The sequence below is a fragment of the Melospiza georgiana genome, chromosome 14 (assembly GCF_028018845.1).
Source record: "Melospiza georgiana isolate bMelGeo1 chromosome 14, bMelGeo1.pri, whole genome shotgun sequence".
NCBI classification, from domain to species: domain Eukaryota; kingdom Metazoa; phylum Chordata; class Aves; order Passeriformes; family Passerellidae; genus Melospiza; species Melospiza georgiana.
In genome coordinates, this window is record NC_080443.1 from 15,085,933 (window position 1) to 15,108,224 (window position 22,292).

General features: G+C 50.3%; 2 protein-coding genes across 3 annotated transcripts; one reads left to right on the top strand and one right to left on the bottom strand.

Moving 5' to 3' along the window:
• Window positions 1-7,690: 7,690 nt before the first annotated feature.
• CIAPIN1 (cytokine induced apoptosis inhibitor 1) lies at window positions 7,691-14,861 on the bottom strand. The gene is made up of 9 exons (XM_058034238.1): window positions 14,782-14,861; window positions 12,570-12,751; window positions 12,122-12,274; window positions 11,196-11,272; window positions 10,778-10,946; window positions 10,499-10,572; window positions 10,051-10,166; window positions 9,448-9,517; window positions 7,691-8,923 (listed from the first exon to the last, which is right to left on the bottom strand). Exons 2-9 carry the CDS (start codon window positions 12,724-12,726, stop codon window positions 8,813-8,815), a joined length of 927 nt encoding a protein of 308 aa, XP_057890221.1. The 5' UTR covers window positions 12,727-12,751; window positions 14,782-14,861; the 3' UTR covers window positions 7,691-8,812.
• Window positions 14,855-22,251, top strand: COQ9 (coenzyme Q9). Of its 2 annotated transcripts, XM_058034237.1 has the most exons (9): window positions 14,855-14,930; window positions 15,621-15,792; window positions 16,335-16,470; window positions 16,827-16,969; window positions 17,235-17,319; window positions 18,549-18,653; window positions 20,316-20,471; window positions 20,840-20,893; window positions 22,141-22,251. In XM_058034237.1, the coding sequence occupies exons 1-9, from the start codon at window positions 14,870-14,872 to the stop codon at window positions 22,174-22,176; spliced, it is 948 nt and encodes a 315-aa protein (XP_057890220.1). In that variant the 5' UTR covers window positions 14,855-14,869; the 3' UTR covers window positions 22,177-22,251. The 2 variants fall into 2 exon arrangements, with proteins under 2 accessions (XP_057890220.1, XP_057890219.1); XM_058034236.1 differs by lacking the exon at window positions 22,141-22,251 and having other exon boundaries at window positions 20,840-22,127.
• Window positions 22,252-22,292: the final 41 nt, after the last annotated feature.

Genomic DNA, 22,292 nt, shown 5'->3' on the forward strand with positions numbered 1-22,292 from the left:
CATGGAATGTGGCTGTGGAGCTGGAAGGGGCTCTGGTAGGAGAGCACCTCTGTGGAGTCAGCAGAAAGCAAGACATTAACCTTCAGTTCCACCGGCACCACAGCTGGGGACAAGGGGAAAGCACGTCCTGCTGGAGAAGGTCTTGGCTTCATCAGTGCCAGGAAACGTGAGAACCAGAATAGAAATGAAAAGGAAGGAAGCAAACATGTACACATCGTTATGCAGTTGTGAAATGAGAGAAGATAAAGATTCAAATGCAGAGAGGAACTGAACATCAGAAAGAGCATGGGAAGAGATGCAGAGGTCCAGAGGGCAGAGCAGGAGGGATACAGAACCTCTCACTTGTCATTCTTGTGGATCTTGTACCATCTTATCAGCAATTATCATGCTGGTGTTGCTGTTTCCTCATGTGGGTTGCTTTACAGATGAGACCTCAGCTTCAGCCAGGAAGTTCCACAGGCTGGTGGAGCAGAGCTCCAGTGAACAGCCTTCCTTCTGGAGACACGTGGGGCTGGGCTGTGTGTTCCCAGCGTGGTGTGGAGGGTGTTCCTGTGGATGCTGATAGGAACTAAAGGGGAGGAAATGGCAGATGGGAGGAGGTTTTGCTCTGAGTATAAAAAGGAGGAGTGGTGGCAGGCAGTGGGGAGCAGCAGAGATGCACCCACAGAGGCTGGGAGGACAGAGGGAGGGCCCTGCACCTGCTAACTGCTGCCCTTGTCCCTTTGGTGGCAAGGGTGACACAAGCTGTGTCTGGTCTGGTGGATGCTCGTGTCCCTTGTGCCAGAGGTGGCAGAGAAATACAGGGCAGTGGCAATGAAGTGACAGGAGCTGGCATCTGGGTCCTCATGGCCAGAGAGGGAGCAGGGCTCTGCAGGGCCACGTACATCCCACAGGCAGAGCACTCTGGCCAAGCCCATCCCTGTGTCAAACCACAGGTCCCTGGGGCTGTCAGGGTGTGTGTGGGGGTGACAGAGTGTGTGTGTGTCCCCACCTGGCCTCAGCAGGAGCACACCCCGTCACCACATGGGTGTGGACATCAACCCCCATGTCAGCTCTGCTTCCTCCAGGGCTCCATTCCCTGGGGTAAAACACAACAGGCTGGGGTGGCCTGGGGAGGTGGTGCTGCAGGGAGCTGGGGAAGGGGCAGGGAGCTGGGCTGGCCCTAGCAGAGTGGGGAATGGCTCTCAGCAGCTCCAGTGGCATTACTTGGGTCTCAGGGCACAGAGTGTGTGGTCAGGATGAAACCAGAGGAGGAATCAGAGAACAGAGGAGATAAGAACTGGGCTGAGGCAAGAGAAGGGGAAGAGAGGGGAAGCTTGTGAGCACAGAGGAAACTGCCTGGGGTGAGGTCCCAGCAAGGCTTCAGCTGCCCTTGGCTGAGCAGTGACCACTGCAGGGAGAGAGGGAGGCTCCAGGCTGGTCCCACCAGGCACCCAGCACCTTGAGCCTCTTGGGGAGCATGGAGCCCTGGCTGGCCAACACCTTCCTGCCCCTGCTGCTCCTCACCTGGCTGCCACTTGGTGAGTCCCCAGTGCCCTTGCCTCTGCTCTGAACTCTTCCCTCTTTGCTTATGCCTGCAGAAGGTGTGCAAAGTGCCTGCTGCTGCTGCTGCTGCTTTTACCTCCCCTCTTGCATCATTCAGCCCCTCTTCTGCAGCAGCCCCTTGCCATGTGCCTTGCAAGGGGGTCCCCCTTGCAGCTGTGCTTGCACAGGCTGTGAGCTCCAGGGGCTTTGCCTTCAGCAGCAGGGAGAGAAAACAGTTGGGGGGAAGGAAACAGAAATGCTTATCAGCCTGATAACTGCAGAGTGGGGTCAGCCTCACAGGGCAGATGTGGATATTCTTTAAGACAAAACCAGCTCTCCTATAGGGCTGTTTTTCCCAGCAGGACTTGCTCACCAGATTTCAGCCACAGCTGAGTTGTTGGTAGGGTTAGGTCTCATCTTGCAGTGTCTGCCCCAGGCAGGTTTGAGCAGCACTGCCAGGGAGGTGAAGTGGTTTAATGTCACCTGAAATGATGGAAAACAGCAGAATGGAGGGGGTGTGGAGAAGGAAAATGATCTGGCCCAGCTCATCTTTGCCAATGTGAACAAAGCAAATGCAGGAATGTACACATGCAGGGTGGAGAACATGTCCAAGAGCAGATGTTCTGAACTGAGCAAGGGTGTGAGGGACACAAGTCCACCAACACCCCTTGGAGTGGAAAGAAAGGACTGAAGAGAAGTGACAGAGGAAGGACTGAGCTGAGAACGTGTGAAGTGACATCAGCTCAGTGATTCTGAAATTCTCCAGAGTGAGCACTATGGGGTGGGATGAAGCCAGAGAGGCTGCAGGCAATCTGTTTTCTGTATTTTCTTTGCTTCTCCAGGGCTGACCATTCCCCACTGCCAATCCCCCAGTCCCACCTCATGCTCCATGAAATGGTGGAGCCTGAGGCACTTCCTGCTTGGGTGCCTGTGTCACTGGTGGAGGAGGTGCCTTCTCCCTGATCCTCACATTTTCAATCCTTCCCGAGGCACAGAGGAGTTTGTGCACTGCACAGCACCCAGTGGCACAAGTCAACATGCAGCATTTCAGTGTTGAGTGCTTAGCATGGTTAGAATGCTTAGAATCATCAGCAGCCAGATTTGGAAGAGATCATCAGCTGCTGCAGAAAGGAATGGTCACTTGACTGTGTCTTTCATGAGTGACACGTGGGACATGACCCTGTAAGATCATCTCTATTTCAGCTCTCACTTTTGGTTTTGTTCCCTCCAGGAACAGCCAGTCAGATGGCAAAGCCAGACATCACTGTGCAGCTCAAGATTGATTTGGAGAATCTCACAGCGCAGGTGAAGTGGCACAATCCTGAATGTCTGGAGGGGAAGAATCAAACCAACACTGAGTGTCTGGGAGAAAAGTGTATGAATTTCACCAGCTCAAACCTGGGTACAGCCCACACAGGAATCTGTGTGTCTGAGGTTGTCATCACAAGACCAAACTCAACAGATGCTGGAAATCAAACCAAGCCTGTGTTTCTGTCTGGAAAGTGTATGAATTTCACCAGCTCAAGCCTGTGTAGCGTCTGCACAGGAATCTGTGTGTGCAGGGCCTTCATCACAAGACCAAACTCGACAGACGCTGGAAACAGCACGCAAGCAGCAAATCTCAGTAAGTGGCAGTGGGGCTGTTTCCATGGGGGAGATGGTGGGCAGAGAGGGATGTTCCCTCCAGCACTCCTCTGGTTCTTCCATGTGTTGTTTCCCCGAAAGCATCCTAAGAACTGGAGGAGCCAGCCCAGCACAGCAGCTTTTGGCAGATTCATCCCACCATGGGATGGGGGGACAGACCATGGAGCTGCTGGGCCATTGGTTCCTTTCTAGGACCTGCCAGATTCTCCAGCTGCAGCACATCAGCCAAATCCTGACATGGCTGGAGCTGTGCTGGCAGGAGAGGGACAGCCAGGACTGTGGGCTCAAGGCTTCTGCTCCAAAGCAGAGCAGGGTGCAGGGTTCTCTGCCTCTGGACAGTCTCTCACTTGTGTTTCTGTCTTTCAGGCTCTGGCTGTGCAGGATCTCAGACTGATGGCACAGTCAAGATCTGGAAAGGTGTGTCCCCACAGTGCCCTGGCTGCAAGAGTGGAGGGTGGGAGGAGTCCTCAGGGAAAAAGAGGGAGGAGCAATAAGGGAGAAAACAGCCAGATGTTTTCCCATGAGTGGGTGGGAGCCAGTGCCAGACTGGGGTAGGCACCAGTGGATCAGAGGCTGTGATGCTGGGAAGGAGCTCTGATGTTCCAAGTACCCCCTGGGTGAGTTTGGAGACCATTCCCCACTGGGTATTGTCAGCACCCTGAAGCTGTAGAGGGTTCAGGGTCTGGGAGGCCAAGTCTGGGAAGAAACTGTGCCATGCCATGAAGGAGGCAATGGCAGCAGTGTCCCTGCAGGGGGGATGGATGGATGGATGGATGGATGGATGGATGGATGGATGGATGGATGGATGGATGGATGGATGGATGGATGGTGGCTCACAAGTGATGTTGTGTGTGCAGGACTCAACCTCCTCCTGTGCATCCTCCTTGGCTTCGCGGCTGGGACGCTCCTTTACATGCCCATAATTGGCTTCCTGCTGTGCCAGTGCAGAAGGAACAGAACAGGTTGGCATTTCTTCCTCTACTGCTGGTCTGGACAAAGTCAGGCTTGGGAGATCTTTGTCCATCTTTGACACCCTACTGCTCTTGCTCGCTCTGTGCTCCCTTCACAAGTCCTCCTGAACCAGCTGTCCCAGTTTGGTGAGAAGGTTCACCCCCCTCCTCTCCTTCTGGCCAGTTGCTGCTGGGAGTCTGGCTATGGCACAGCCTGTTGTGTGATTGAAACAGGTCTTGCATATCCAGAAGAGCCCATCTCAGAGCTCTTCTCCAGCCCATCCAAGGGCTTTTAAGCCCTTGCCAACCCCTGCAGCCCTTTGACCATCTTCAGAACCACAGAGCAGCAGTGCCTCATCCTCTCCCACAACAACAGCAGGACCAATGCAGATGTTTGCTTCATTCTTTCATTATTTTCTTAAATTTAAAATAAAGATCATTGTCACTGTTTTAACTACTATTTAAACAAGGTTTCCTTTTTCAGGAGAGCTCATAAGCGAGGATGTGACAGAGGGGAATCAAGTCAGTACGGTAAGCTGGGAAGGCTTTCCACGTATTGCTTCCTCCTCCCTGTCAAAAAAAGCATTGTTGAATACCCACTTAAAGGATTTCATAGTAAAATCAGCTTTGCTTTCTGAAAACATGGTCCTAAACACTTATTAATTCCTATTAAATAAAGGCTTATGAGTGTTTGAGTAGGTGGCACTTCTGAGCAATCTGGTAATGCCTGGGCAGCACAAAGAGTTGTGCCAGTGGAAATGCATTAGCAGGGGAGACACAGAAAGAAAAGCCAAGGCTCTGCTCATTGCTGTCTCCCTGCAGGCAGCCCCGGTGACAGGAACTGAGGATCTGACCTATGCCAACCTGAAATTTGAAAAGAAGGGGACAGGATCTGCCTCCTCCAATGTCATTTACACTGAGATCAAGCCATTGCAACAGAAGCAGAGTGGTGGGGATGGCAGTGCTGCCTGCACAGAGGTGGATGTCTCCCCCAAGGAAGAGGGCAAGTGAGGGAGGTGAGCAGCTTATTGTCCACCTGTTGGGGTCTTCCTCCTCAAAACTAGGTGTTAGCTCATACAGCAGTGCAGTCTTGGGGACACATATTACCCCTGAGTGGCTGCAGAACCCTGCTTTATGTTCCCCTGGAAGAAGCCATGCGAGGACAGGGCTCTTGAGCCCATTTTCTCCTTGCCTTCTGCAGCTCCAAGCACTGCCAAGCTTCAGCAATTATTTTCACTGTCTCCAGCTGCTGACAGGCTCCTCCTGCTGCTTGTTCCATGTTCAGGAATGTCACTGTACACTGTGTGGCCAGCATGGTGTTCAGGAAGAGCTTGGTCCTGGATGTGCTGGGTGGCACATGCTGGCCATCCAGAGAAGTCCTGGATCAATATTCTGGATTTTCTCCGGAGCAGGCACCTGCTGTGATGTGGGCTGACCTTTGTTTCATTCACTCACTTGAAACACAAGGGGCAAGGATGGAAAAGCATTGCTTGCTTCACAGAGGTGCTGCTGCAGTGATGCACATGGATCTGCTTTGTACTGGGAGTAGCTGGGTGTTTTTGCTGTGGTGAATACCCTTCTCCTGGGTAGAGCACTCTCTTTTGTGCCCTTTTATTGATAATGTTGTGTTTATTGTGAATTTTTCAGTAAAATTATCATCCTACATGTGGTCTCACCTGGTGTTTCCTCTGCTGTTGGAAGAGGAGCAGCTTGAGTGGAGTTAACTTTTGAAACCAGCACACAGCTCTAGTGATTTAGTGTTACACCCACAACAATGCTGGGGTTCAGAGATGACCCCGAAAAGATAGTCCAGATCTTCTGGGTTATTCTCAGAGCATATGATCCAACTTGGGCAGATATCCAACCATTAAACAACCCACCTCATCAGCTTCTCTGCCAGGCATGGCATCATCAGCACCTGCATGACCAGGTTCCATTCAATGCCCCATCAACATCCCTGCCACCAGTGACATAAACACCTGCCCAAGCTTGGCAATGACAGGGTAGCTGTTGCACTCAAACATTTTTTCTGACCTAACAGGATCCCGTGATTCTCTACAGCCAGGCTGGGTGGCCCTCGGGCTGGACCAGCACAGCCCTTCTCTTGTGTCTGTAGCATGAAATTATATTTTTTTAGGAAGAAAAGGGTTTTAAAAAACCTTCAACTAAGAGGGACAGACTGCTCATGAACTCAAGAATAGCTAAGCCAGACACCTGAGACTTGTACTAGCAACCTTGGTAGCCACTTACTATTTGCTCAGGGAAGGGAGGGGAAGTTTCAGAGGAGGCAAATATAGCTGCAGAGTTCTTTAGAATCCCACTGGTCAAAACACAAGGCCATGAGGAAAACCACAAAGGACATGAGCAGAATGACATGCTTGCTAAATTGCAAAGAGGCAAAATTGGAAAGCTGAGGTGCAAATCAAATTAAGCCTAACAAGGGCTGCCAGAGGCTCTGCATTTGCTTAACTGCCTTAAAAAGAAATGGAGAGAAAAACATGGCTCATGGCTTCATCAAGAAAGAGTTATTGATCAATGAAATGGAGGAAGCTGGGACATTGATAGTGCTGCATTTGCATCCTCCTTGATGCCCAAGGTTAGTGGGGAAGCAGATCTGGGATAGCATTTTTAACAGGGAACCAGGCAAGGAGCCATGAAATAGCCTTGGAGCAGCAACAGCAGTGACAAGAGGCTGGGAAAGGCAGCCAGGGTTGCTGGAGGAACTGCTGAGGCAACTTCTCCAGTGCAGGCAGGAAGGGTGGGGGCAGTTTTTGCCCATTGGCTATTTTTAAAAAGGTGAAGCAGAGCTGAACCTCCAAATTTCACTTCTCAGAAAGGTGCTATCGCAAGCAGTTGAGGAACTGTGTGAAGGTAAAACCATGATAAACACAATGTTCTCCTTGTCCCTATGTGCACCCAAGGCAGGTGGGTGGAACATCCACAATGGGTTTTCATGCCAGGAGCACACAGTGTGTCCTTGCTGGCCATGAAAAGGAAGGCTGACTTATGCACAGAAACAAAAGTGCTGCTTCTCCCAGTTTGGGCAAGAGGAAAAGTGGAGTTGAGGGTAGGGGCTGCCTTTATCAGGGACCTCATAAGAGATCTGATCTTCTACTACCAGAGAGGCTGAGAAAAGGCAATATAACCCCCAAAGGCTCTAAGTGTGCAGAACTTTTACCCATTTCCTTCTGGGATCATCATGAGCTACAAGTTGGTTGGATGGGTGGTTTATCACACAAATCCTGTCTCCTGGGAGCTGTTCTCACTGATGACAGAAGCAGGGACTGGGGAGGAGTGAGAAGGGTCTGGGAAAGCTGTGCTCTGGAAGGAAGGAGCTTCAATCCCACCAGTGACAGCCTGGGCAGTGCAATCACTGGGGCAGTGATTCCCAGAGCAGCATCTGAGCAGTCAGAAAGGTGTTTTCTTAAGTTTCCCTAACATCTGGGGTTTCCAGTGCATACCACATATTCAAGTTTTCAGAGGAACAATTTATGGAAAACACAACCTAACATTTGAACAGTTTAAGAAATCACTGAGAGGCTGAGTAGAAGGAGACACACTTAGAATACCACTAATACCAGCCTTAAAACAAAGGCTTTACTATTGGTCACTTTTATTTGAAGAACAGAAGAGCCTTTCATCCCAGCCCACTCCATGAGTTTAGTAACTCAGGTAGCACACAAGAAGTCACATCCTCTAGAGCAAGAGCTCCAAACAAAGCAGTCCCCACTGAGACACTGAATGTGGGCTTTCCTCCTCCCCCTCCCCAGGTGAAAAGCAAGCCCAGCACCAAATGTGAACAGCACCCTGATCCCACACCTGCAGGATGCTTCACTAGAACTACACAAATAAATAGTATCTCATGGAGAGGGAGCAGAGGGCCACCACAGATCATCTAGAAATTAAGTTATTGCTATGTTCTTATGTATTTGACACTGCAGGTAACTCACTTGGGTAACCACCAAGAGAGGTGACAGTCTCAGACTGCCCTTGTGTTATCAGCTTGTGTTGGACTGAAAGCTGTGGGGAGACAAGGCAGATCTTGTTTCATCAGCTCCCTGCCTTAAAGGCACGAGTTCTTGGTGGCACTGAATCTTTGTCATTTTGCTGAAAACAGCTGGGGCAAGGGGCTCCCAATACACCTGGAAATTCACCATGCCTGCCAGTCTTTCCCATGCACGCTGCTGAGTACAGACTGCTGAGGGTACTCCCTGTTCCTGACTTGCCTCAGGAGCTGCTGAACCATCTCCACACAAGAGGCTGCAGGTTGAAATTTCAAAGAGAGCAGGAGCCCATCGCCCCGGGGGCTGAGCCAGAGCTGCTGATTCACCAGGGACAATCAGGACTAATTAGAGCTGTAGAACATGGGCAATGCCATAGGCACACAAGGACACCCTGACACGTGACTGTACTTCCCTCTGCTGGTGGGACACGCTGTGACGGCCAGCGTCCAGGATCGAGTCGGGTCAGCCAAAACAAAGTGTCACATGAAGTCTAATATGTGACTTGTCACCAGAGGATCAGGTAGCCCAAGGCCGGTGACAAGTGGTGAGCTCACAGCAGTGTCAGTGCCCACAGTGTCCCTCCCCACATGGAGTACTGGCTGGAGAGCATGAGTTTGAGAGGATGAGGACTGCAGGAAGAACCTCAGAGTGATGGAAAAGCAGCAGAGTCCGTGGCAGGACATGTCTTTGTTAGGCATCGTGCAGCTGGTTCTCTGGCAGGAGAATCTTCTCGCCAGGCTTGAAGGCAGGCATCCCCAGGTAAGGGCAGCTGGCACAGCGGAATGCATCCCCCAGGTAGCACTGGCAAGGCAAAGAAAAGCACTGTCTGTAATCAGGTGCCACTTTCAGGTCTCTTCCCCTGTGATAAGGTTTCTCCAGGTCAAGAGGTGTCATGTCATCAAGATGCTGCTCAGCATCTATGAGCACAGAAACTGCTTCCCTTCTACCCCTTCCCAACGCACCTGGTTAGTGTGCATGGCAGAGCTGTGCAGGCTCACACAGACATGAGTCTCCACCCCACTTGGTGTGCCCAGGCTGGCAGTCCCTGAGCTCCCACAGGGCAATCCCCCTGGGCAGATCCCTGATTAGGCCATGAGCAGAGAGGGAAAGGGTCACTGCTCACTCTGACTGCCCCAGGGAGTCAGAACAGCATGTGCTGGTACAGAGCACATGGGCACAGGGCAAAGGCTGAAGCTCTGCAGAAGCTGCATAGGCAGGCTGTGGAAGCAGTGATCCAGCTCAGGCTGCAGTGACTAGGGAACAGAATTCTTACACACAGATCACATGCTGCTAACCATAGTATAAAGACAAAAATTACTAATTACATTTCCACAGGCAGATTTAGGCTGCGAGCCCTTCTTCTCCTGTTCCAGTTCTTCAGCCAGGCCACATGTGCTGTAGAAAAACAAAGAAGTCACACCTCCATCTTTCTGCTTAAAGGTCATGAGTCATCAACACTTGTGCCAGCCCTGCTCACATGCAACAGCCTTACTCTGTCACACCACACAACTGACTCTGGACTCACGCTCCTCACTCTGCTCTTCAACACCACAGTTTGTATAACAAGTATTGAAACACTCCTCGAGTTTGAGCTGAGTGGGAAATTACACTACAGCACTTGCTGTATGTGCTGCTTCTCCTTGCAATGTGAGAAACCAGGGTTTTAGGCAAGCTGCACAAGCTATGCAGTCACCTCCAAGATGGCTGTTGATAATATGCACCATTGTAATAATCTGTATCTGTCACAGGTCAATTCTCACTGTATTTGGATTTACATTCCAATAATTAAGATAAGAAAGGACATGAACCAAAAGAGTTAGGCTCTGAGGAACAGCAAATTGCCTACAATCTTTTTTAAATCCCTCCAACTCTTAAGAGTTTAATGCTGCAGTTGAAAGGTTCACCGAGACATGAATTCCAGCACTGACCAGTTCTTGCAGGCTTTCCTTTTGCCCTTTTCATTGCAGGATGGAGCTCTGAGGGATGATGGATCTGGCTTTTTCAAATCCTCTGAATCCAACAGCTCATCAGAGTCCAGAAGATCCTGAAAACACACCATGGGAGACAAAATGCAGGAAATGGACTTTTCAGTAGGGAATGACACTAGTGAGTTACATTCTAAGAAATGGTACTATGGGTACACTGGCATGAAAGTGCTGCAGCTCTGCTCTCTCATCCCTGTCTCCCCTCTGCCCTCACCACACCACTGAGCTCTCCAGACTCCATGAAAAGATGAGTTATTTTGCCCTAGGGAGGTTTTTCTACCTCTAAAGTTTTAAAGCTTCCTAAGAGGCATGACTCAAAGTATTTAGAATAGGAAAGAATGGAGAGAGAGAAGGAACAGCAAAGCCTCACAAAGAAAACAAATCCACTTACCATCTCTTCATCATTCATATCATTGGCAGACAGTGTCCACAGCTTGGCAGCAGCTGGGTCCACACGGGGTTTTGCTGGAGCCAAATCAAAGGAAGAAATAGTAGTTATTCCAGCCTTTGCCCCATCTACTCCAAAAAAATAAGAGTTCAAGCAACTTTGGAAAGGCTCATTTCATAGCTTTTTACTGTAGCACTCCCTACTTGGGAACTGTCTCCCTGTTGTAAGTGATGCCTTGTGAGAGTCACCAAATCCAGGTGTTCAGCATGCACCACTCCTCACCTGAAGGAACAGGTTTCTTGGCAGAGGAAAGTTTGAGCTGACTTGAGGATCCCACTTCGAAATTGGGCTTCCTGCCTTCTATCTGAACAATGAGAAGGCCATTGCCTTGGTAACCCAGATGTTCTCCAACAGACTGGGCCTCCTCTGGGGTCGGTGCTTTCTTGTGCACCTGCCAAGAAAGATGTTAGGTTAACCTTATGCAGAACCCTTTATTTTAACACCAAGCCCAGCATTCCAGTGAACAGACAGCCAGTATTTTCAATCCTAAAGAAAACCACTATGCTGACTATCTAAAATTTGTGCCAGGCAGTGGCCATGCACATTTACAGCAAACCAGGGTAGCTAAAACCCTCATCACCCAGCAAATCCCCAGGTAACTGCCCAAGGGCACTTCTGGAAATGGTAAATACATCCCTACCTCCTTCACTTCCACCAACCCAGAGAGAGTCAGAGTTGTGAGGAGCTTGGATGCTGTCTTGATTTTGGTATTGTTTCCTGCAAGACACAAAAGCAGAGAGTAGGAGAAGGCAAGAACAAGAATAGAGCTCACTGAGACACCTGAAAGAGCAAGAACTTTAGAGGGAAGTACTCGAGCCAAACTTCTGCACCAAAATTGGGCCCTTTGTAGTCAACAGAACAAACCAGAAAAAGCAGCAGCAGCTTGTTCATTAGAGTAACAGTGTGGGATCACAAAGCCATTCTAGCTCAGAATATGTTCTATATGTGCCAAAACATTTCTCAATCCAATCAATACCCATCAAAAAAAGATTTTAACAAATCCCAAAACCCCAAACAAACTCCCTCCCCAACATTTTTACCTGTTAAACTACTCATGAAGTTTTCAAAACATGGACTCCTAAATGAACACGCTACATTAAGAAATCATCTTGTGTTTGCCTTCTCATGGCTCCTCCAGCTGTCCAGCTCTGGCTTTTCTCCTAAAACTCAGTCCAAAGATTTTTAACCTTTCCTGGATAATTATTTCTCAATGGACTTCTGAGGCAATCTCTTCAACATCTGTCACCTGTTTTTAAAACCACTTCAGAAGCTTCTCAGAAACACAACATCTGCAACTACTTAACACTGCACCCTGAGGAGAAAACAGCAGCACTGAAGCTTTTCAATGTAGTTTAGGAACAAGCCCATCCAGCATTTTGGATAGGAGAGTGACTGCATACATCTTTGGTGGATACCAGCATAAGCACAGAATAAAAACCTTGTGATTTGAGTTAGTGTGCCAGGAGAATGAAAATCTCTCCATGTTGATCAGGGTTCCTGTCCTTTCTATTTCAGCCTAGTCCTCGTGAGAAATGCTATGTTGCCATGGAAGCAAGATTCTCTCACCTAACTCTGTAAGCACAGGTTCTTTCAGCAGGACACGGCCCCCTGGCTTAAGTATCCGAGCTACTTCTGCCAGGAGCTCCACACTGTGCTGGGCTGCACTGCCTGGCACCATGCCAGAGAGGATCACATCGAAGCTGGACTTCCTGTGAGCCGCTGGGAAGAAAGAGCAGAATGGTACAACTGAGCATGTACACACAGCTTTAAACACCAGTTCCACCTCCCTCATCCCTCATGCTTGAGTGCAACAGCAGGAACTCATCAAAGACACCAAGCTTAGAAGCACAGCTAGGGTGCATCACTTCCCCTGCTGTACTGCCCAGGTAAGAGGCAGCAGCAGGTGCTGACAATGTTCTGACTGCTGACTCCCACAGTGGGAAGGTGTTGGCTCACACAGCAGCAGAACCCTCTCCCTTTTAAGGAAACAATGAAAAATTAAGGTCATTCTTACACAGAGGCAGCTGGTTAACATTTTCCACGGAGATATGATTATCAGCTCCCACCAGTGACTGGACTTTATCCACCAAATCCTTCAGGGCTTCGACGGGCGAGGAGCTGTCCCAGATGATGGCCACGCGCTGGCCTGGAGCCAACCCGTACTCGCCCATTGCAGCAGCAGCAAACCTGGCAGGGCTGGGGAGAGAGGGCAAGGCTGAGTGCCAAACACAGCACAAACCTCTGAGCACTGTGATTTAATCAGCTGAGTTGTTTTAATAAGTGGGGGTAATTTTCTGGAAATGGGCAACACAAAGTTCCCACAAACTGAGCGTTAGCAGGACATGAAGAAAGAGCTACACTTCAGGGCATGGTTCAGCTTCTCTCCAGTTCATTGATGGGACTCTACAAGCCATGCTTTAAAGAAATCAACAAAATAACAAAAAAACCTCACCTGCTTTCCTTAAAAATCTGAATAAGAAAAACACAGGATTCCTGGATTTCCTGAGCAGTGACAGCTATTTGACATTAAACACTGCCTTGTGTCTCCTACTCCAAACACAACCTAGCAGAGTTTACTTATGCAGTACATGAGAAGAAAAAAGTAACTTTCAGCATTCCCAGCATTCCAGGTTGTGGCTCTTCCACCGTTAGGATTGGTGGCACTGGGTGAGCAAATTACAGGGAGGGAGGAGCAGAACAGAATGTGCAGGGACAGTTTTGAGAAAGCTGTCTCCACTAAACTTTTATATGAGATTGTATTCCTTGTATGGCAATACCATCCCATCATCACCTGTTCTCACAGCAGCACCAGCTACTGAGCCCCATGATCTCCCCTCTTTCCTCTGTCCAACACAAACCTATTTTCTTCCTAATTTAACACAACACAGAGAACAGAGAGCACTGCTGGCCAGAACAGTTGCCCAGTTTATTTTCAGTTACCTGGAAACAACACACCTATTTCTGGAGAGACAGTTATAAACAAGGTCTTTACCAGGAATTGCTACATCACACATCCTGAGCAATGCCTTGCTGCCACCCCATTGCCACTGAAGCACAGCTCATGGATATGCTGTACCAAATTTAACTGCAGTGAGGTGGGAAGTGGATTTTCACCCACAGTTCCTCTGGCTCTGTGTGCTGTGGACTCCCCCTCCCTCCTGCAAACTGCCAACAAGTTCAGAATGGGACAATCTGTGCCTTTTCTGAGCTCCTGTGGTAGGAATTCACACTAAAACAACCACAATACCAATCCAGTAGCGAATATACACCTTGGATGTACACTGCAGGTTGTAACACCTCACAGCTGGTTTTGCATGTGTGACACAAGCTAAGTAGCTACAGCAGACAGTAACATTTGTAACCACACATACAAATCCCATTAAAACGTCACCTTTCCCAAGAAGTAGGCTGAAAATCTCAAAAGACACCTAGGCTGCGAGGCTAAGGTGGGAAAGATAAACCCGAAGTCACAGCTTCCTCTCTGACCAGCAGGTGATGACCTTGCAAGATCAGTCAGAGCCCAAACTGCATCAACAGCAACAGCACCGCCCAGAGAAGCGGCGAGGAGGCCGCGGAGGAGGGGCCCTTATCTCCGTGTCACACACATTTAACAGTCCCCGAGGAACAGGGCAAGGAGAGGGGTTAAACAATAGCGCAGGTTCCGCTTCGGTGGATTAGAAAGCTGCTGTGGTGGAATGGGATGATCCTGACAGTCCTTCCCAACCCAAACCACTCCAGGGCTGTAAACTGCAGCCTCCTGACGCAGCACAGCCACATTCCAGCGGGCCGGGACGCTCCGGCTCCCACCGAGCTGCGAACGCTCCGGCTCCCGGCGGCCTGGAAATGCTCCGGCGGGCCCGGGACGCTCCGGCTCCCGGTGGCTTGGAAATGCTCCGGCTCCCGGCGGGCCCGGGACGCTCCGGCTCCCGGCGGGCCGGCACGCTCCGGCGGCGCAAGGCTGCGGCCCTACAGCGGGTGCGCATTTGAAGCGCAGGCGGAACGGGCGCACTAAACCTCTCGGTCACCGAGCAGGGACGGTTCAGCGGCAGCAAGGACAGGACACGCGAGGAAATTTCGTGAAGGAATTACTTAAACACACACACACACACACACACAAACACGCACACAGCACACCCCACCCACCCCCTCAGTGCTTCAGACAAGGTCTCAGAAAGGATTTTTAAGGGGAGAAAGGGGCAGCGGCAGCCCCGTCCCGCGCCGCTCACCTCCCGTGATCCGGCCCGCTCCGCTCCGCTCGCTCGTCCCGGCCTGACGCCGTCACCGTGACGTCATCGCGCTCTGCCCGCTTCCAAGATGGCGGCGGCGGGCGGGCTGCGGCGCGCGGGCTGGCGGCTGTGGCGGGCACGGCGCGCGGGTGAGGGGCGGGGGGGCGCGCCCGGGACGCGGGGCGGGGAGGGAAGGGAGGGGGAGGGGGGAGCGCGCTCCCGTGCGCGTCCCCGTGCGCGCCCCCGGCGATCGGGGCGGGGCAAGGTGAGGTGAAGGGCACGGGGGGTGTGAGGGAAGCGGGGCGGGCCCCAAGCCGGTGGGTTTGAATGAGGGGTTGGGCCGTGGTGGTTTTCGTTAGGCGCGTGGGCCGTGAAAGCCAATTTATTTAAAATAAACCCCAAATCTAAAAACCAGCAGCTAAATTAAAAGTTCTCCCAGAGTGTCATTGAGTAATCACTTAGTGATTAGCGTGTGGTGTCTGTCAGGGCTCTTCGGCTCCCGAGTCGGACTTGCCTTACATCTCCTGCTCGGAGTTCAGCACCTTCCTCCCAACTCCTTAATCAGGGACCAAAATGGGGAGAGGGCATGTTGGCTGCCTGGTTTCCAGTCCGAGATTGGGAAACAACTTGCAATATCTGCCATTTGCACTGCACTTTCCCTCACAAAACATTTTTGCTGTATTCACATAGACATGAGCTCAGCTGAGAGCGGCGCTTAACAGAAGCGTAAAAATAGACACTCTGAATTTGTGTTCTTTTCAGCTGCATTCACCACAGTTCTCTCCACCTTGATTTTCCCGGTGTGGGAAGGAGATGCTGACTCTTGTTTTTCCTTGCAGTGGTCAGGTGCCAGCAGTACCCGCCCCTCCGGGCTCTCCAGGCCTCCGCCGCGCTCAGAGCAGCCTCCGATGAGCACAAGAAGGAGCCATGGGCATCCTCCTCCCAGCAGCACTTTGATTCACCTCCAGCTGGGCACCAGCCTGAAGAGAAACCTCAGGGCCCTCACCCCAGGTAACTCACAACTCCTTCTAGCACTGTCCCACCAAGAGGGGTCGGAGGGCTTTTGCTTTCCTGAACCTCACATTTGAAAATGGAAGACAAGATCCAGAGTTAAGGAGCACCAGACTGCAGCAGCTGGAGAGCTGGTTTGCTGTGACTGTACAAATTCCACCATAGAAACAGTATGGGGCTTGCAGGTCTTTGTTTCTGGATTTTCGTGTGAATCTAAAAAACCAGGGATCATATATTGTCTATATGCCCGTAGTATAAAGCCCATGTTGGAAAAGGTTATAGTTTAGTTTTCTGTAAAGGAGGGGAATGTGGGGCTGATTGGTCTCCATCTCCACTGAGCCCTCCTTCCCTTATTTCCCTCTTGTCTCTCAGCAAAGATTCGTTAAGAATCATTTTTCTGGACAGGGAAGGATTTTACTGGAGGAGGCCAGATTGATACTAAGCAGGTCCTCAAATGTGCCTGGTGTCAGGGAGTGAGTGGCAGAGCCCAGGTTCTGTGGTTGGTGGTGACACTCCCTCACTGTAACAATACCTTCTCATAGTTACACTGGCCAGGGCGGCCAGCAGTCTGAGGACTATGAGAGCGAGGAGCAGCTGCAGCATCGAATCCTCACAGCGGCGCTGGAGTTTGTGCCTGAGCATGGCTGGACTGCAGAGGCCATTGCAGAGGGAGCCAAGGTATGTGGGGAGAGAAGCAACAACCCAGTTGAAAACTGGATGGAGCTGAAGTGCAGGGACAGCCAGGCCTGCATGCTTCCCCCACATACTCTTGGGCGATGCACCCTAGTCAGCAAACGCTACTGGGCAGGAGTGAAACCCAGCTGCTACAGGATAACCCCTTCAGAGTCAGACTGAGACACAACGTACAGTAGTGAATCCTAAAGAGAGAACATGTCTAGGAAGTACTTTTTAATGAAGTGTTGCTTTGTTTAAATTCACATCATGTCTTTCACAAAATAAATACAACTTTTTTCTAGCTGGATCCTGCTTAGCAGTGTCTGACCTGGTCTGTGCTTCTCTCTTCTTCGCTCCAGACCCTGGGCCTCTCTGTTGCTGCAGCAGGGCTGTTTCACAGCGATGGCAGTGAACTGATCCTGCACTTTGTGTCTGACTGCAACACCAAACTGTCCGAGCTGCTGAAGAAGGAGCAGAAACTAGTGCAGCTGGGTGAAGCAGAGTGAGTACTGGCTGTGAACTAATGTCTTCCTTTGCAGATTTTGGGAGCTGTGTAGACAGAGAGGCCACCTGGAACACAGATACTTGAGATTAAAAGTATAATTTACCCAAATAAAATCATCTTCCCAGATACAGACTAGGACCAAAGGCATGAAGGATGTGTAATACTTTCCTTATCTATTGCTCAGCCAGGTGGAGATTGATCTTTCAAGATCAGAATTGAGTTTAACTTGGATATTCTTTCTAATTTTTTTTTCCTTACTCAGGAAGAAGCCTGTAGATGAATTCCTGAGAGATGCTGTGGAAGCCAGACTGAGGATGCTGATTCCATACATTGAGAAATGGCCCCAGGTATAAAAATAATATCAGCATTGTCTCTTTTGTGTGTGTATACTTTAAACACCCTGTGACTTTCAACACAGTCTCCCCACCAGATTAGTTCAGGGTAGTAAATGAAGCCCTGGCTGCTTTCAGATGATTAGTAGCCTTCAGGAGGAGAGCAGCCTTGAAGGAGGCAGTTAAAGGTGACCTTAGAGCAACTGTTTCTGGCAGTTCTGGAACGACAGAGCTCTCTGTTGTTCCCTCCACCCATCTGGCATCCCCAGGGGATTGATTGCTGTGTCTCTGCTCAGTCCTGCTTGCAGGGTCACTGTGAATCAGGCTCTGTGCAGCATTGCTGTGGCTGCACTGGGATCACCTCACACCTGGGAATGCAGAACTGCTTTGCTGCAGGGAGCTGTCCTTGCAGTGTGTGACTGACAGACCCCTGGCAGCCTGAGGGTACAGCTGAACTGAGAGGGCTCCATGCTTTTAAATTCAGGTTTAACTCCCAAGCCATTCTTCTCACAGACTGAATTGTGGCTACAGTGACAAGCAGAAAGTTCCTAATCTTGGCCTGCAAAGATTGCTGTGAGGTCAGCCTCTGTGCAGAGCCACTGCTGGCCTCTGGGCAGCTGAATCCTGCACCCCATGCACAGAGAGAGAGTACAGGTTTCATGTTCTTCTTTCAGATTAGCATAATCTGCCCTGTGAAGGATGTGGGTGGTTTGTGTCTCTCCTGGCACTGTGTGATTACGTTCAAAGGCTGCAGGATCCCAGCAGGGCCATTATGGCTGGCGCTGCTCTGCCCTTGGTTGCAGCTCTGAGTTCAAAGTCAAATTCAGAGAAATGAGAGATGTGACTCCCTGCCCACAGGGGCACAGCACAGTGTGAGTCAGCTCAGGCTCTGATGTTTCCATGCCACAGAGGCAGCTCAGGAGAGACAGCACAGGGATGTTTGAACTGAGCAGGGAGGGATCTTCTGGGCCAGTACAGGCTGAGGCCTGAACTTACTGTGCCACTTACTGAGCCACACTGTGTGCTCCCTGCACACCCTGCTGAGCCACACTGTGTGCTCCCTGCACATCCTGCTGCTTGGAAAGACTGCAGAGAGCTGGGAGGACTTGTCACTGGGAGCTGGAGTGACAAGTGACAGGCTCAGTCAGCAGCAACAGGGGAAAGATAACAGGGCAGAGAGTGTTGGTCTCCTTTGGTGTTACATCCTTCTCTCTTTGGCTCCCATTTCTTTGTTTCCTTTGCAGGCCCTGAGTGTCCTGCTGCTCCCACGTAACATCCCTTCCAGCCTCAGCCTCCTCACCAGCATGATTGATGATATCTGGCACTATGCTGGGGACCAGTCCACAGATGTGAGTCCTTGTGCTTTGGGACAAGCTGCTTCTACCCCTCAGCACTTTGGCAAAGTCATGGCTTCAGACAGGAGTGGGGCTGAGTCCCTCTGTCCATTGCCCATTTGTTGAGTGAAGAAAGCATTTCAGAGGCACCCAAGGGTCCTTATAAACAACATCTAATTTCTAAAGAGACTTAAGAGCCACTGAGGCTGAATGCAAATTACTGCCAATGGGATTAGTGCAAATTAAAAGGACCTGCTTCCCTAGGCTCTTAAGTGCTCTTATTTTTTCCTTTTTGAAGACACAGACAAAGTTGTTGAGATTTTGAGACTGAGAAGCTGATCCAGTTTTCAGTGAGTGAGCAGTGGGTCTGTCCAACAGCTGTCTTCTACTAGCAATAGCATTTACAGACTTGACTTGAAAACCTTTAAAGAGCCTACCTAAAAATACCAGTAGCTTATTAAAGCTTTCATCTTTCTGGCAGGAAATAAAAGAAAATTATAACCTTAATTATGGCAATTAATAAATTACTTTAATTCTTATAGATGTAGGGTGAGATGGAAAAAGCTAAATGAACCATTTTAACAAACTACTTTAATAAGCTTCTTTTATCTGTGTATAAAAGAGAAGCTACTGAAGCGAAAAATAAATAAGGCAGCAGAAAAATTAAAGGAATAAACCAGAAGGCAACTGAAAGAACACAATTGCTTCAGGAACTGAAAGTCCCTTATGTGTTATGCAAGTCAAATCAACATGTTGGAGCCAGTGTCTGCACTGAGCTGTTCCTAAAGTCTCACTGATGCAGGGATTAGGAGTTTCTAAAGTTGTGTTTTGTTTGCACCTCCTGACTGGCTGCATGAGTTTTCCAGGAAAGCTGAGCCTGCTCCCTCTTCCCAGTAATGGGGTTTAAAGTCACTGACAGCAGATCCCTCTTCCCAACACCAGGAGCTAGGCAGAGAATTCTCATGCCTCAGAGACCCCTTCAGGTGGGATTTTAGGAGCAGGAAGAGAACAGAAAGAGTTTTGTCTGAGGCCCTGAGAGATCCAGCTGCAAATGGCAAATTCCTCTATATGGGGAGGTGTCACTGTCATATTTTCTGGAAAAACCCCCTTGCCCGCGATTTCTCTCCTGGGAAGCTGAGAAGCCTCAGAGAAGAAAAACAATATTATCTCATTCACTTCTCCTGTGTTTTGCTGCTTTGGAAAGTGGTTTGGAGATTGTTTATCCAACAGCTGGGGGTGTCATTGGTTTAATGTGAATTGTTTTGAGTTAATCACCAATCAGGGCCAAGCTATGTTGGACTCTGAAGAGAGAGTCATGAGTTTTCATTAGTTTCCTTTACATACTAATCTAGTATCTTTTAGATACTAATTAGATACAGCCTTCTGTCTGTATCCTTTCTCTATTATTTAGTATAGTATTCTTTAATATAATGCAGGTAATAAAATAATAAATGAGCCTTCTAAGAACATGGAGTCAGATTCATTGTTCCTCCCAATTACGGGGGCTCAGGAAATCCAAGAGGGAGGGACATGCTGTGGGTGTGGGGTGTTCCTGGCAGTTCTGTGACCCTGGGTGTGCACTCAGGTCACAGCTCTGTCTCTCTTGGCAGTTCTGTGACCCTGGATGAGCACTCAGGTCACAGCTCTGTCTCTCTCTCTCCCTCCCATGCCCTGCAGTTTAACTGGTACACCCGGCGGGCAGTGCTCACTGCCATCTACAACACCACGGAGCTGGTCATGATGCAGGACTCGTCCCCTGGCTTCGAGGACACCTGGCGCTTCCTGGAGAACAGAGTGGCTGATGCCATGGCCATGAGCAATACAGCCACCCAGGTAGGCCTGGGGACAGGTGTGCATGCAGCACATCCCTCCTCCACAAGGATACCTGCAGGCACAGCTGGCTTTTCCATCGTGCACATCTGCTGAGACACCCCCTTGTTGCTGTCGGCTCCAAATCAATAAATGATTTTGTGGTTTTTAATAAACTGACATGGAGGTGCCCTCTTTGTCAGACTGTCCCAGTGGTTAGGAGACATCCCAGGAAACCCCTTCCATGTCCCTGTCTGTGGCTGTCACTTGTCTGCAGTGCTGTCAGCACCTTTCTGTGGCAGACACATGCTTGTTGTGCATTCCCTCTGTGTGTGGGGGCCACGGGTGCAACTGCAGGAAGCAAAATGTTGTGTTCTCCTTGTGTCTCCCAGGTACAATCCACTGGAGAAGCTGTTGTCCAGGGCCTGATGGGAGCTGCAGTTACTGTAAGTAATGCTGGAACCTTCAGGGCTGTGAGAGCAGAATTGCTCCTGAATGTCAGCAGGTGTTTTCCTCCCAAATCTAGAGGACAACATGGAAAAACTGTCATCTTTCATAACTTAGATTTATTTAAGGGTGATTTCCTTGGTAGTCTGAGGTTAGCTCACTGTTTTGTGGTGGAAGCACTTGAATAGAGCATAAGGAAATTAAGTCTGAAGCTGCAGGGTGAGCTTTAGGGATGAGAGACAGGTGATCAGAATAAATACAGCTGTTCTCCATTGCTTGTCACAAGGTCTCTCCCTGTGCCAGGCTCTGTGCTGGAAATCTTGACAGAGGCTCAGTGGCCCCAGTCCCTGAGCCACAGCATGGTGACTTCCTCAAGCTCTGTCATTGGACTCCAGTGTCCTTCCAAGAATTCCTCCACTTCTTGGTAGTGTCCTGGACTGCTTTCTGTCAGGGAACTGCACTTCTTCTGGGATACAAAATAACCCTCTGTGTACCCAAGAGTGGCTTCTGAAGGCCTTCAGGGCCTCGCTGTGATTCTATTTTTGGACAACTCCCGTTAGTTAGTAACAAAGTGATTTTCTTGTTATGGGACAAGTAGGCTGGAACATAATTTAGACATTGTAACTGATGAAGCACTTGTCAAGAATTTCTCCCACCTCCTTTCCCCTGCAGTTGTGGTGGGATTTGGTGTCTCTCAGGCTCTCTCCTGTCTCATACCTGCGTGTGCCAAGAGGATCCTCCCCTAGAGAAGCCCCGGGCTCTGTTTTACATCCACACGGTGCCCCCGGGTCTGGGATGTCTCCCTCTGTCCCTGCAGCAGATGCAGTGCCCAGATAAACCTGGCTGCATCCTGAAGGGGGTGGGCTGTGGTCAGGCGGCTTTAGGGCAGAATCATCCCCGTACATTCCGGACAGGGGAGCGCATTCCGGACCTCCCACAGGTGCAGGGGTCCCGAGGAGGTGTACAGGAGTGCTGAGCTCTGCAGCTCTCTGCAAAATGGATGAGCCAAATGAAGCCCCAAAAGCAAAAAATCACTGCCGAGGTCTGTGGGGCCACAGAAATAAACCCAAACCTGCTGACCGGGAGGGCAGGCTCCGGTGCGAGGGGCGGCCGGAGTTTGGTTCTTGTCCATCCCCAAACCACAGAGATCCCTCTCGGCCCCGCATCTCTGCTCGTAGCACACCGGCCTCCCCTCGGCACCCGCCCGGGACAGGAGCGCTAAACCCCGTTCTCCCTGTGCCCACAGATCAAGAACCTGGCGGGGCTGAACCAGCGCCGGTGAGGCGGCGGCGGCGGCGAGCACCGGAGCGGCCGCGCCCGGCCCTTCCCCGGCACTAATAAAGTCGTACTCAGCCTGGCACGGACTCTTATTGCGGGCGCACCGGGGCCGGGGAGCGG

Excerpts from the sequence above, each read along its gene's own strand:
- CIAPIN1 (XM_058034238.1), bottom strand. The coding sequence starts at position 12,726 with ATGGGCGAGTACGGGTTGGCTCCAGGCCAGCGCGTGGCCATCATCTGG. Across the intron at positions 11,273-12,121 it reads ACCTGTGCTTACAGAGTTAG|GAAACAATACCAAAATCAAG; the intron begins GTGAGAGAATCT and ends TGTGTCTTGCAG. Across the intron at positions 10,573-10,777 it reads CAAGAAACCTGTTCCTTCAG|CAAAACCCCGTGTGGACCCA; the intron begins GTGAGGAGTGGT and ends ATTTGGCTCCAG.
- COQ9 (XM_058034236.1), top strand. The coding sequence starts at position 14,870 with ATGGCGGCGGCGGGCGGGCTGCGGCGCGCGGGCTGGCGGCTGTGGCGG. Across the intron at positions 16,471-16,826 it reads CCATTGCAGAGGGAGCCAAG|ACCCTGGGCCTCTCTGTTGC; the intron begins GTATGTGGGGAG and ends TCTTCGCTCCAG. Across the intron at positions 20,472-20,839 it reads TGAGCAATACAGCCACCCAG|GTACAATCCACTGGAGAAGC; the intron begins GTAGGCCTGGGG and ends TGTGTCTCCCAG.